Source organism: Martes martes (genome assembly GCF_963455335.1).
Source record: "Martes martes genome assembly, chromosome: 11".
NCBI classification, from domain to species: Eukaryota; Metazoa; Chordata; class Mammalia; order Carnivora; family Mustelidae; genus Martes; species Martes martes.
Window position 1 is genome coordinate 43,832,718 of NC_137899.1, and position 14,120 is coordinate 43,846,837.

Here is a 14,120-nt window from a genome sequence, read left to right on the forward strand (position 1 = left end):
AGAAGTATTTTATTCATGACTTTCATAAAGACAAAGCTATTTCAGTGTGAACAAAGCTATCTCAACATTGTATCATACAACATTCATAAAGATATTTTCCTGTGTTATTATTACACCAAAAAAGTTAACCAATGCTAATGTACTCTGAAACCTTAAAAGTTAGTGAGGAAACCAAGCAGCTTTCGCAGGAAATCAAGAAACTAAACCTTGAAGAGTTTAGCTCTCAGCAGGCTGGACATACTCCCTTTCCAAGTAGAGAAAGTGAGGCCCAACCAGGCAGGGTGTGAGGAAGCGATAAAGCCAGACACCAGCATTCCCTCCACTCCAGCATTATGGCCAACAGTGAAGTGACAACAGAAAAGTAGAGGTAAGGGGGTAAAAGAAAGTACGTTTGAAATCTGACCTAGAGGTACCTAAAACAGTCAAACTCAGAATCAGAGAGTGGAAGATTGGTTACCAGAGGCTGGGTGGGGTGAGAGGAAAATGGGAAACTCTTAATGAAGGGTGTCTAAGGTTTCAGTGATGCACAATGAGTAAATTCTAGAGATCTGCTGTAGGACACTGCACCTGCAGTTAATAATACTGTAGTAGACACTTACAGAGCAGAACTCATGTTAAATAGTCTTACCATAGTCAAAGGAAATTAAAAAAAATTTTTTTTGAAAACTCTGTTACTGATTTCTAATATTAAGACCTTAAATTCTTAAACCTAAGTGTTTAAAATACAGATAGGAAGAAGCCATTCTTCAGGAAGACATACTACAGATCAAATTAAAAAGTATGTAAGGAAGACGGGGCGCCTGGGTGGCTCAGTTGATTAAACATCTGCCTTCAGCTCAGGTCATGATCCCGAGGTACTGGGATGGAGCCCCATATTGGGCTCCCTGCTCAGCGGGGGGCCTGCTACTCCCTTTTTTTCTCCCTCTGCCTCTGCACATGCTCTCTATCAAATAAATAAATAATTGTTTAAAAAAAGTATGTAAGAAAGAAATTAGAAAAAAATTGAGAATGAAATAGAATTCTATAAAAGACCAGAACATCTCAGATACTGACAGAAACGTCGCCATTAGTGCTCCCCGCCCCTCTCATGTTGTTTACACCCTCCTCTGGTCTAGAGTTCCTGTTTCTTTCTTTCTTTTTTAAGATTTTATTTATTTATTTGAGAGAGAGAGGGAGAGAGAGAACATGAGCAGGGGGAGGGGCAGAGGAAGAAGCAGGCTCCTTGCTGAGCAGGGAGCCTAATGTGGGACTCGATCCCAGGACCCTGAGATCATGACCAGAGCCGAAGGCAGACGCTTAACCCACTGAGCCACCCAGGTGCCCCTAAAGTTCCTGTTTCATTTGTCTACACAGGACCCCTGGTTTTTCTTCACTGCAGACATGTACCTTCTTCCACTCCACACTATCACCACTCAAAATGTGCCAGATCTGAGTCCTAAAACACAAACTGCTTTATACCACTATGCAAAAATGCCTCTACCTTGAAACTTGATGATTTATACTCTCCTCCCAGATAACATTTACAATTTTCAACCCACACATTAATTCTTAAAAAGTCAGAAGGAGTTGCAAATAACTTCTTTATAAAGGTTATCATTACAGAAGTAAGATTTGGGGGACTTTCATAGTTTCTGCATTTTTAAAAAACTTTTATGTGTATTAACTTGTCAAATCACTGTGTTATACATCTGAAACCAATGTAACATTGTGTATCTGCTATCCTTTAACTACAAAAGTTTTGCTATGAGCTCACCTCAGAGAAAATAAGTGGAAAAAACATGTAACTTTTATGTAAAAGAGAGAATCTCTCTACATAATATGTACATTAAAAGACTGGAAGGAAATACCCTCCAAAACTGGTTATTTCAAGGAAACAGAATGTTTCCTTGAAGTTGAATGTTTCCTAGAAGTGGGGAATAGGGTGGACTTCTTTGTATTGTATCTTTTATTTTATTTACTTATTTTTGGTGAGAGGTCACGGATGAACAGAAAAAAATTCCATTTTGGAAAAAAAAAAAAAAAGCAACAAAAAGCAAAGGGACTTCAGAGACCTGGTGAACACCCCTCACCTTTGTCATTTAATAGATGAGGTATCTTAGGTTTCAAAAGTTTACGAATTCTGCCAGAAATCTCACAGGATTAAAATCCAGCCCTCTTAATCCCAGTCCAGTGTTCATTTCAATGTTCTCTACAGCCCTTGCATTTCAGCAGCAAGCAATGAAGTGGCACAGTAAGTAAGAGAACGACTTTGGTGAAGGGCCCATTTCTCGGGGCACTCCCGTTTCTCTTATGTGGGTGACTGCCTACTTCCCTGGCCTGCTGCCAGGATATGACAGCCATTTTGAGGGTCACAGGATGGAGGCACCCCTTTGTCTTAATGAGGCAAGATGGAATAATTATGAAAAGAGTATGACAACTGTGAGTTAGAGGGCTGTCAAATGGGGATACTCAGGGAAACTAAATCCCTCAGCCATTTACTAATTATCTTTTAAAATTCATTATGTTTTAAGACATGCAAAAATTCTCTTAAAGTTTGACATTTGATATTACAGAGGTCTTGGGTCTGATTACTTCTTTGCTGAGAGGACAGATTTAAAGTATATTCCTTATTATAATTAACTGTACACTTGAAACATGAAAATATACATCACATTTTTTCATGCTATGGATTAGAGATAAAGCATGACAAAGATCTGATTGCCTGGGGGGGCATGGGTTCAAAAGGGTTCAAAAACACTACGTGAGGCAGACCCGGAACCTATGAGAAGTTTAACATGCCGCTGACATGCGCTACAGGCATGTAAGTGACAGTGCTGAACATTGCCATGATCACCACACTTTACTTAACAGCAGCACCTTCCAACTATGACTGCCTCCCCAGTGTTCAACTAAAGTCACATTAATGAGTCTGAGTCTGTGTTCACTCACTATTTTAAAGCTTCTGTACATCTAGTTCCCTGATAACACTAATAAGTTGTAAATAAAATAGCGCTAAAAAAATATTGGCTTATTAGATTTGAAAAACTGGTAGTAAGAAAATCCATTGGATTCTCAGGAGAAAAACTATATATAAATTAATTTCTTAGAGAATATTTTTTACATAAGAACTTATAGTATATTTGGTTATTTGGTTTCCATGTTTCATTTAGAAGGGATGTTGAACTTGACTATGCCCCATATTGGATAGAGGTTAACAGATTATTTGCTGCTGATGTGACTCTTGATTTTTCTAGTCAACAGACATTTATTGAGCATATATTACGTGCTTTCCTCTCCCACTGCCTCTCCCACTTTAGAAAAGACAACACATTACTTACCATTTGTGTCCTGACATGTTTTCTTCTTCTTCTTTTTCTACTGTTGATGATTTGGGGAGAAGGGGCAGGGAAAAAGCATGAGAGGGTAAGTTATATTATGACCTGAAATAAAACAAATATGTTTAACAGTTAACACACTATATTATATGTTAATTTGACATATAAAAATTTTCAATCTGAGCCATTTCTAATTGGGTTTTAGGGGCCAAACACTATTATACAGTACCACTGTACCCTGGTGTCGAGAATAATTTAACACTAGAAGAAATATCCCAAATGAAGTGTAAGAAATAAACAGGTAGAATGAATGAGAACAATAGGTTGCAGAAGACTACATAAAATATGAGATCACAAAATGCAAAATAATACTATATATTACTAAAGCAATCAAATATCACATAGTAAAGGTATAAAAATTCCCTAGGAATGGTAAATACTAAATTCCAGATAGCAGTTACTACTGCAGAAAGGGATGGGGGATATGATTCGAGAGTGGTACACAGGGGCTTCAACTGGACTCATAATGTTCTCTTTGTTAAGCTTGGTGGTGAGTAGACTGCATCTGTCTGCCTCTTTACAGATTCGAAATATTTTATAAATGTGCTCACTCTGGCAACATATATACTAAAATTGGAACAATGCAGGGAAGATTAGCATGAGAAAGTCCAAACCAGGAAACCCCACCCACCCAACTGTCCACCCAAGGGAAATGGAAGGCAAGAAATACAAAGGACCACGTGTTAACTGTAGACTTGGCGGGGATGGAGTGGGGCAGCTGTGGGGGTACAGACTTGCTGGTGCTTTTTTTTTTTTTAAAGATTTTATTTTTTTGTCAGAGAGAGTGAGCACAGGCAGACAGAGTGGCAGGCAGAGGCAGAGGGAGAAGCAGACTCCCCGCTGAGCAAGGAGCCTGACGTGGGACTCGATCCCAGGACGCTGGGATCATGACCTGAGCTGAAGGCAGCCGCTTAATCAACTGAGCCACCCAGACATCCTTTGCTGGTGCTTCTTAATCTGTTTCGGGTTCCAGGAAGGGGAGAAAAGTAGTTTCTTGAAGATTAAGACTGGATCCTGTGTTTGGCCTTTGGCCATGCTGCTGCCTGACTGCATGTTCCCTCCCAGGGACTGACCCTCAGCCCAAGCTGGCCTTGGTAAGTGGGCTCTGGCACAGAATACTGTACTTGCTGAGGTTCCTTATCAGTGACCAGGAAGGAAACTGGGAATTAACACAACTTGTTCAGTATATGAGGGTACTGGCCTAGCCATAGGTAATCCTTGTCCTAATCCCTTCCTGACACCCAGGAAAATCACTTTCAATTTTTTATTTCTAACTTTTTTTTTTGAAATAAAGTCCTTAGTTAGCCAGAAAAAAAAAAACCAAAATAAGTATTTCACAACAATATTTCTAAAAAATGAGCCAGTGAGCCACCACATTGAAATCAAAACATACACACAATACAAAAGGCTAAAACGAGATATTAGGAAGGGTTAAAAGGAGGAAAATGTGATTATTTCTGTTTTTACCAGCCTAGCATTGTATTTTCACCTCATCAGTAAACATGGGAGTAACTCTGTGCCACTGTCTTTCACTCCCTTTGCCCTACTCAGGAAAGCTAGCCAGCCTTACTGGTAGAGCAAACCAACCCAAACATACTTGCCTACCAGTTTCTGTAGAGACTGGAGAGCTTGCTGCCTAAAGGAATGGCCTCTGGCCAGACACAGAATGCTGGTTCCAGAGTGAATGCTCAACACACAGAGTGAATGCTTCTGGCTATTCTACAAAACCAATTCAGTTGTTCTTCCTCTACCCCAGAAAGGGTCCTGGCAATCAGTACCCTAAAATGACCAATGATTTCTTAGAGTTTTATTTTTGCCATTTTAAAAAATGCTTTAAAGGAACTAAATGAAAGAGCTAAAACTCTAGGTCTCAGGTGTGGAGGCAGGAGGGAGGAAGGAAGATATTTTCCCGGGGTGTCCGCATGACTCTGAAATGAGGACAGCCAGTCATCAGCATCTCTCTGCCTCCCAGAGAGCTTCCACGTTTGTGGACAAGTTGCCTTGGGAATGACATTCGTGATGAGTAAGCCCTGCCCTCTACTCCGTACATCATAGCTAGACCAGCTATGGTCTTCTGGTCTTCTCAACACCCACACAGGTTCCCTGCAAGTACACACTTTACTTAGCTCAAAGCTTCTAACAAAATTTCTTAGGAAAAAATATTGTGCAAGGAAACAAATTATATTCTTTCCTTGAGTCCAATTTCACCATGATCTATTAGTATAGTTGATACTTTCTGAATAATTTCTAGTTGTGGTAAAAACCACATAAATATATCCTTTAATAATGAGTAAGTGTACCTTACAGAATTGTAAACTATATGCACACTGTCATATAACAGATTTCCAGAACTTTTTCATCTTGCATGGATGAAACTCTGTATCCATCGAATAGCTCATTTCCTCTACCCCCTAACCTCTGGCAACCACCATTCTTCTGGTTTCTGTGAGTTTGACTATTTTGGATACTTCATAAGTGAAATTATGCAGCATTTATCTTTATTATGATTGGTTTATTTTACTTAGCATAATGTCGTCAAAGTTCTATAACCTATGATAGGTTTTCCTTCTTTTTAAAGGTAGAATAACATTCTATTTTATATATAAAGCATATTTTCTTTATCCAGCCACTGATAGACATTTAGCTTGCTTCCACACCCTGGTTATGAATAATGTTGCAATGAACCCGGGTGTACAAATATCTTTTGAGATCCAGGGTTTTTTATTACATATGTACCTAGAAGTAAGATCATTGGATCATAGGGTAGTTCTAGTTTTGATTTTAGGAACCTCCATATTTTTTTCCACAGTAACTGCACCATTTTAAAATCCCACCAACAGTGTTCCAAGGGTTTCATTTTTTCCACATTCTCCCCAGCACTTGTTATTTTTCTTCTAGGTTTTTTTTTTTTTTTTTTTTTTTTTCCTGAAAGCAGCCATCCTAATTCACAGTGTCAAAATCACTCCTTAAAAAAAATCATTATGGGGCCCCTGGGTGGCTCAGTGGGTTAAGCCTCTGCCTTCAGCTCGGGTCATGGTCTCAGAGTCCTGGGATCGAGCCCCATGTCGGGCTCTCTGCTCAGCAGGGAGCCTGCTTCCCTCTCTCTCTGCCTGCCTCTATGCCTGTTTGTGATCTCTGTCAAATAAATAAAATCTTTTAAAAAAATCATTATAATTCTCATCTATTCACTCATTTCAGTTCATCGGTTTGGTTGCACTGGGCATGCCCTGAGCATCTAGTTAATATATACCAGAAAATTGTAAAATATTTTATTTAACCCAATATATCTAAAATGTTATTTCAACATATAATAAAAAAATTACTAATGTTTTATTTTGCATTCATGTTTTTGCACCAAGTCTAAAATCTGGTGTATATTTTATGCTTACAGAACATCTCAATTGAGATTAGCCACATTAAGTGCTCAATGGCCACGTGTGGTTAGTGGCTACAGTTTTGGACAATGCCGGTTAAGCAGGGATATAAACATAATTTTTGGATCCAAGAGACTGTTGATATTTGCAAGGGACATATAAAAAAGATCTTTGTGACTCCCCAAATTTGTAAAATCTGTTGTTAGAAAAGTCATTTCCCCTATAAAATACAATAAAATCTATAATTAGCTAATACTTCAATGCACTGATCTGCAAAGAAGGCTATATCTCCATTTCTGCCACAAGACACTTAGGAAATAAGCCCCAAATGAATGCTATCATGTCTCGAGCATTTTAATAGCACAGAGAAGACTTCCTAAAGTTCTGTTTGTGGCCACATTACTTTGGGAGATAAGCAAAGAAGAGCAAGCATCAAGCTGCTTACGGACTTGCCATGGCATGAGTGCCATGAAAGAAAAAAAAATACAGCTAAATTCAGCACAACATGACCACATGAATATCTGTGTTTCATTAAATTCTGTCTCTCCAAGGAAGACAAAGCAGATGAGCCAATAAGAATTAAGATCTTCTCAAAGAAGTAGGGCCCCAAGAGTTAACAGATCAATAGAAAGCAAGTTCTAAAGTGCCTGGCTGGCTCAGTTGGAAGAGCATATGACTCTTGATCTTGGGGTCATGAGTTCAAGCCCCACGTTGGGTGCAGAACTTATTTTAAAACACACACACACACACACACACATATTCCTAATTTTGCTGTAACAAAACTGAGGGTAAGGGGATGGGTTGGTAAGAAGTGGCCTCTGTGTCTAAGACAAGTACTAGAGGGGAAAGATGTCTGTTCAGAGGTGGAAATGTTGCTGAAGCTAGCACCTTCTGAAGTGACACAAAGACTACCTAATCTTCCCAGACTTTGCCAGGCTGCACCTTGAAGGGGACACAGTACACTGACCTCATCCACCAAGGCCAGGTATTAGGCAGCACATCTGTTCTCAGCCACACCCATGTGGCTGAGAGGCCATTGTCTTGGGGGGAGGACTGGGGGAATAGGGATGAGGGGTACTTCATTCAGCATTTGTACTGGGGTTCTGTGAAATAATTGCACTTATTTTTCTTCTTTGCTTTTGTTACAGCTTGCTATGCTGTATCTTCAATTTTATCTACCCCTGTGGACAGACTACAGCTTGTTTTTCATTTCCTATAGCCACTGAAAAAGCCATTTGGAAAACACTAGATGGTCAATATATAAGCCAAAAATTTTTTCTAAATACTCTGATGTTCCCAAAATGCTAAAGCAAGTCTGATTTAAACAAAGTTTGATGCTTTGCTGCAAAGAAGAAGAGCTGGTCTGTCCTCAGATGCCTTAAACCTCGATACTAGATTCTCCTCCTTGGAAATATAACATGGGGAAGTATTTTCATTCCACATAGGTTGGCTTCAGCTGCACTGAACATTTGTTTTGGCCCAGAATCCTTTTCTATGAGCTTACGGAGTTAGCTGATGATACCTCCAATTACATCTGAATTATGCAAAGAATTTAAAATTCTTGAGCCAACCCTTACTCAGAGTAAAGGTAAGATAGTTACATTTACTGTATCAGTACTCTCAATCCACAAGAATATTTCAATAAACTTTCTCTTGAATCACATTTTCCAAGTCTGTTGTGTATCTTGTGCAGTTTTAGGTCTCAAATTCATCACCTTTCCAACTTTAGCTGATTTTTCTCTTCCATCAGTGAGCAGTTTCTCTATTAGATGGAGTACTATCTAAAACTGAGTCCAGAATCCCTTTTCCATGTATCTGCACTGAACATATGGTGGATTCTCTTGAATTGCAGATCTGAGCCACTGCCAAATTTGTCATTTTTCTAACTTATTCAAAATTCCTATTTTCCAACCAAAAATTGTCACTATCTTAAAGCTCTTCAGCACTGCTGTGCATACCAGCATTTAGCTTTCTTTGCGAAGTGTGTCATTCCCCCCCCCCCATAAGAAACACACTTTTCAAGTGATGTGGGTGCAAAGTGGTACATTTGGATCATTCCAGAGTAAAATCACTCATTCCCAAACACCGGCTTGATAGCTCCACACATCACTGAACAAACGCAAATCTGTTCACATCCCAACATTCCTGAAGCTGAGATGTGTCCTATAATTGATAACCTTATTAACTGTCTGGCAGTCATTTTTGTTTCTTCACAGAACATAAAATGGTAAAAGGTCTCATGAGCGATGGTTTCTTACTTTTGATGACATAAAGAATCATTGTTTAAAATTAAACCTCAGTGAAAACATATCACTACATGCTACAAACTTTGGGGGCTCTTTTTGTATAACCAAAAAGGAGACTCTGAAGTCAGGGAATGGCAGGTGTTTTCTGTGATGTGGAATGAGTGCCATGACACAAGAAGGAGCCCAGGGCTGGAGGAAAAGAGGGGAAGATACAGAGTTGCCTTCCTATGTGGCCTCTGGGGTGAGTTTCTAAGAATCAGTAGAGGCTGGCCAGGTGAAGGGTACGAGTGGGGGCAGTGGAGGGGGGCTGTGAGCTGACTGCTGGTAATTATTCCAGACAGATTGAAAGCAATGAACACATTCTTGCACAGCAAGTTGGTGGTGCATGCCACCAACCATAAGCAGTTGTACATTCCTAAAACTTAAAGAAAAAGGAGATGTGACTGAGGAGACATAAGGACGAATCTCTGAAGCCACCTTCTGTCCCTTTCAGCATTTAGATATATTCTGTAGCCACTGGAGGGTAGACACTTAATGCTGTTTATTTCACATTTACTGAGCACCTTCTATGTCCTCTCTTTGCTAGAGAGTTCATCTTTGGTTATCCACAGCAGATGTTGGAAGCCTGTGGCTTAGCTCCTGAATTTAGCTTCCAACTACACAATCTGAAGTACATAATTTTCTGCCAGTTCCATCTTCCCGTTTTTTCAGAGATTAACTTCATCTAGAAATACTATCAGGGTCCAATATCTTGTTTTGTCTTTGGGTTTATTTCTCTGGTGCAGTCTTAGAACTAGGGTAAGTCACAAAATTTAGGGCCTAGAGGGAGTTGAGAAACAATCGAATAGAGCCCCTTTCTTACAAAACATACAGAATTATCAGATCACTATGTTACACATCTGAAAATAACAACACTACAACAATTACACTTCAATAAAATTCAAACAGATTATTAAGGAAATAAAAAATAAAATAAGTTAAATAACACAGGGACCTGTGATCCAGGGAGGTGACTAACGGGTCTGAGAGAACAAAGCCAAGTAGCTTCAGAGCCAGGGCATCAATGCAGGCTCCTGATGGCTTGCCTAGTGAACAGCAAAAATACAAATCTGTCAGAGGTTCTAGGTACTGAATTAAAAAATAACTTAATGTTTGTATATTTCTTTTGCTCCAAATCATTTTTCATCTTTTTTTCCCTATGGGTTTATCTTTGGTCACTTTCTCTTATGTCAATAATGATTTTTATGATTTTCTGTGAAGAGAAGGAAGTGTGTTTTAAGTATAAATGTTAAAATAATTTTAGTAGAAATGGTGAAAAACAATTCCTCCACATGTAATTAACTATGTGTGTGTGTGTGTTAAAACTATACATATATAATTTTAAAATATATATATTTTTTAATTCTTCAAATTACATAATTGAAAAATTCCTACAGATGGTGGGAAGTTGACATAGTCTTCCACCCTTTCAAAAGCTAAATATTGGTTAAAGTAGTATCATTTGGGGGCACCTGGCTGGCTCGGTCAGTAAAACATGCAACTCTTGATCTCAGGGTTGTGAGTCTGAGCCCCACACTGGGTGTAGTTTACTTAATAAAAAAATATTTAAAAAGTAATGTGATTTTAACTAGCGTTTATGGGTGTTTCCCCTATCTCTCAGATATCAAATAGCTTTTCTATTTAGATTTTGAAAAAGTTAGGATTACTCGAGCAGTCCATGTAACTTTATATGGATTTTATTTCTAGCTGAGTTTTGTTTCTCCTGCAAGCAACCAAATGATTTTTGACATTTCATAAATTTCACAAGTAAAACACAATCTTATCCCTCAATTTTGTGAGTCAGCATATAAGAGGAAAACAGAACTTTAACTTTACTCAAGGCAATTAAAAGACGAGTTTTTGTTTAAACCCTACATGCACAAATCATTGTTTAAAATCTGCATTTTCTGTTAATGAATTGGAGTCCTAGGATATTTTTATATGATCATTTCGTTTAGATTTCAGAACAGCCCAGGTACTACATATAGGCATTAATTAAGGTTAATGCTTCCCTAAACCTATTAAAATCACATTTCTAAACTAAGTATTTTTAATATCAATATAACTTATATCCCAATTTAAAATAAAAGCCAGTAAACCCATGATTATGTTACAGTCTCGTGCCTCCTTCATGTCACTTCCCCATTTGGCCTCACTTTGTTTGCCTGTGAAACGGTAGACCAGGCTGGCTGACATCTAGGATGCCCTCGATCACAAAAACTGTAAAGCCAATTTTTATTAATTTTAGAGACATTTATATCTAAGAGAAAACTTTGACATAATGAACCCATCTTCCTTTTTAAAGATGAGGAATCTGGGGGCGCCTGGGTGGCTCAGTGGGTTAAGCCTCTGCCTTAGGCTCAGGTCATGATCCTGGGGTCCTGGGATCGAGCCCCGCATCGGGCTCTCTGCTCAGTGGGGAGCCTGCTTCCCCCTCTCTCTCTCTGCCTGCCTTGCTGCCTACTTACGATCTCTGTCTGTCAAATAAACAAATAAAATCTTTAAAAAAAAAAAAAAGATGAGGAATCTGGGGTTCTGAAAATGAACTACTTGTCCAAGAGCAGACTAAAGATCAAGTTCTCAACAAGGAAAGCTGGATTGAAACACTAATATTTTCAATTAGCAACCTGGTACTCCCCTGGGCCTCTCCCTCTATCTCAAGAGCTATTTCTCAAAGGAAAATATTCAACACAGCATTTCATATTCTAACAATGGGAAAAAAAAGTCAAGATATTCCCTCAAAGGTTATCATCCTCACCATTAATACTAGTTAAAAATATTACGTCCCCACAAAAACAAACTAAAAACAAAATAAAGAACAAAAAATTCAAATGGCTCAGAAGAACCATGGAATAGGTCTTAGTCTTCCTCCTCTTAAAGCCCTGCTTGCATAGGACAATTGGTGGTGAATTTTGTGCTACAACAAAAGTCATAGCAGCAATAACAAAGAGACTGGCATTTGAAAACAAAACACCTCAAAGAAATCCGCAAGAGCAAATAACATAAAATGGATTAAAAACTGGGAATAGAAAAAGACTAAATAGGGCGCCTGGGTGGTTCAGTGGGTTAAAGCCTCTGCCTTCAGCTCAGGTCATGGTCCCAGGGTTCTGGGATCGAGGCCCGCATCAGGCTCTCTGCTCAGCAGGGAGCCTGCTTCCTCCTCTCTCTCTCTGCCTGCCTCTCTGCCTACTTGTGATCTCTGTCTGTCAAAATAAATAAATAAAATCTTAAAAAAAAAAAAAGACTAAATAGGTTGTCTTTGCTAAAGAAAAGATTTTTAAAAAATAAACCTTGCTTATAAATTGTATTCACCTTTGCTTGTATTTAGGTTGGTTTATATGATTTTCAAATGTCAATTCAAATTTAGTATATGGGTTTTAATCTCAAGTACTTATGGTGGCTTCTTCTCTAAAAGCTTGACTTCAAAAGATGAAGAAGGAACACCCTAGTCAGACAACGGTCCTAATCACCTGTAAAGAAATACTACACACCTCTCAACTGCCAGCACAGAACATTATTAAATGATAGGAATAAATGTTTTCCTTAAATTATATTTCAAAACTGCATTTTATAATTGGAAAGCTCTTACTAACCTTAAAATTTTTTTATGGAAGAAAAATCTGAAATATGTTAACTTTATCATCTAACATCATGTTGTCCAAATGCAATAGCCCCTAGCCATTTTTGGCTATTGAGCACTTGAAATATGGTTAGTCTGAATTTAGATATGCTTTTAGCATATACTGGATTTTGAAGACTTTGTATACCCTCCCCCAAAATAAAACATCTCATTGATATATCTACATTTTAGATTTATATTTTATATTTATAAAAAGCATATGTATATCGACATATTTGTTTATATTCCTATTTTTAACCCACTGAGCCACCCAGGCGACCCTATATTCCTATTTTTGATATATCACTATATTATATACATACACATATTTATACATTCTATTTTATATTTATATATTTGTTTTTGTATTTTACATTAAAATAATATTTTGGATGTATTGGGTTAAATAAAATATATTATCTAATGTTACTTATTCCCTTTCAGGTTTTTAAATGTGCCTACTAGTATGCTTTAAATTACATATGTGTCTGCCATTTTATTTTCACAGACAGTCTTGGTCTAAGGCATTAGGCAAATCAGCAAAGAGCTAGAAATTAATTTTATAACTCAGGTCACCAATATTCTGCACAGATTAAATACCATTAAATAGTTCTCCCTAGGATCTCTGATAATTATTCTGTCAGAAATGTCATTACAAAAATAAAATTCCATATACATACATATATATGTATATATACAAACTGTATATGTGTGTATAGATATATACACAGACACACGTTTATAGTTTTTTAAAATGACCTACATGATTAAATCCACATTTTCATTATAAGCTGCTTTAAGAAGGTCCAAATCTATGTGCAAAATGCACCAGTAGCTTCAAATAAGATTCATGGAAATAAGAAGTTAATACACTATTATAAGACCATCAAAAAAAAAAAAAAAGAAAAAACCCACCAAAAGTAAAAAGATAAAGACTATGTGTCTCTTTCTACAAATATATATATATATATATATGTACACACACAGACACATACATACACACAAAGTATATACACATATTTACAAATTAAATACATTATATATAATTACATATAATTATATCCATTTGTGTGTGAATTATATGTAATTCACACACAAATACATGAATGGTTAATAGTATTATGGGTACAATGGAAGTGCATGAACATATAAAATTACACATAAGCACAATGTCATCAATCAGAATAATTAGGGAGACACTAATCTTTACAAGATTCTTTCTTTAACATTAAATTTGTAAGTTGAAGCACATTATAGAGATGATCAAGTAATTTCTTATGCCTCCACAGGATCATTCAGAGCCAGGAGAGAATTTATAGATCATTTAGTCCAATCTCCTCTTTCCACAGGGAAAGAACTGAGACCCAGGACTGAAGAAAATGTCCCAAGGCACGAGTCAGCCTTTTTCATCAGTCTTAAATTACTCAAATACACACATACCAATAGGTAGTTTATAAAATATCTATAT

The 14,120-nt window shown here is 37.5% G+C and overlaps 1 protein-coding gene across 2 annotated transcripts in view; it reads right to left on the reverse strand.

Annotated features, from left to right (window-relative positions):
- Positions 1 to 14,120, reverse strand: part of ICA1 (islet cell autoantigen 1) — a 144,172-nt gene that overhangs the window by 121,691 nt on the left and 8,361 nt on the right. For both annotated transcript variants that reach the window (XM_080818496.1, XM_080818495.1), the window contains exon 2: positions 3,318 to 3,357. In XM_080818496.1, the coding sequence (XP_080674622.1) occupies positions 3,318 to 3,334 (17 nt within the window). In that variant the 5' untranslated portion in view covers positions 3,335 to 3,357. The remainder of the gene's footprint in view (positions 1 to 3,317; positions 3,358 to 14,120) is intronic.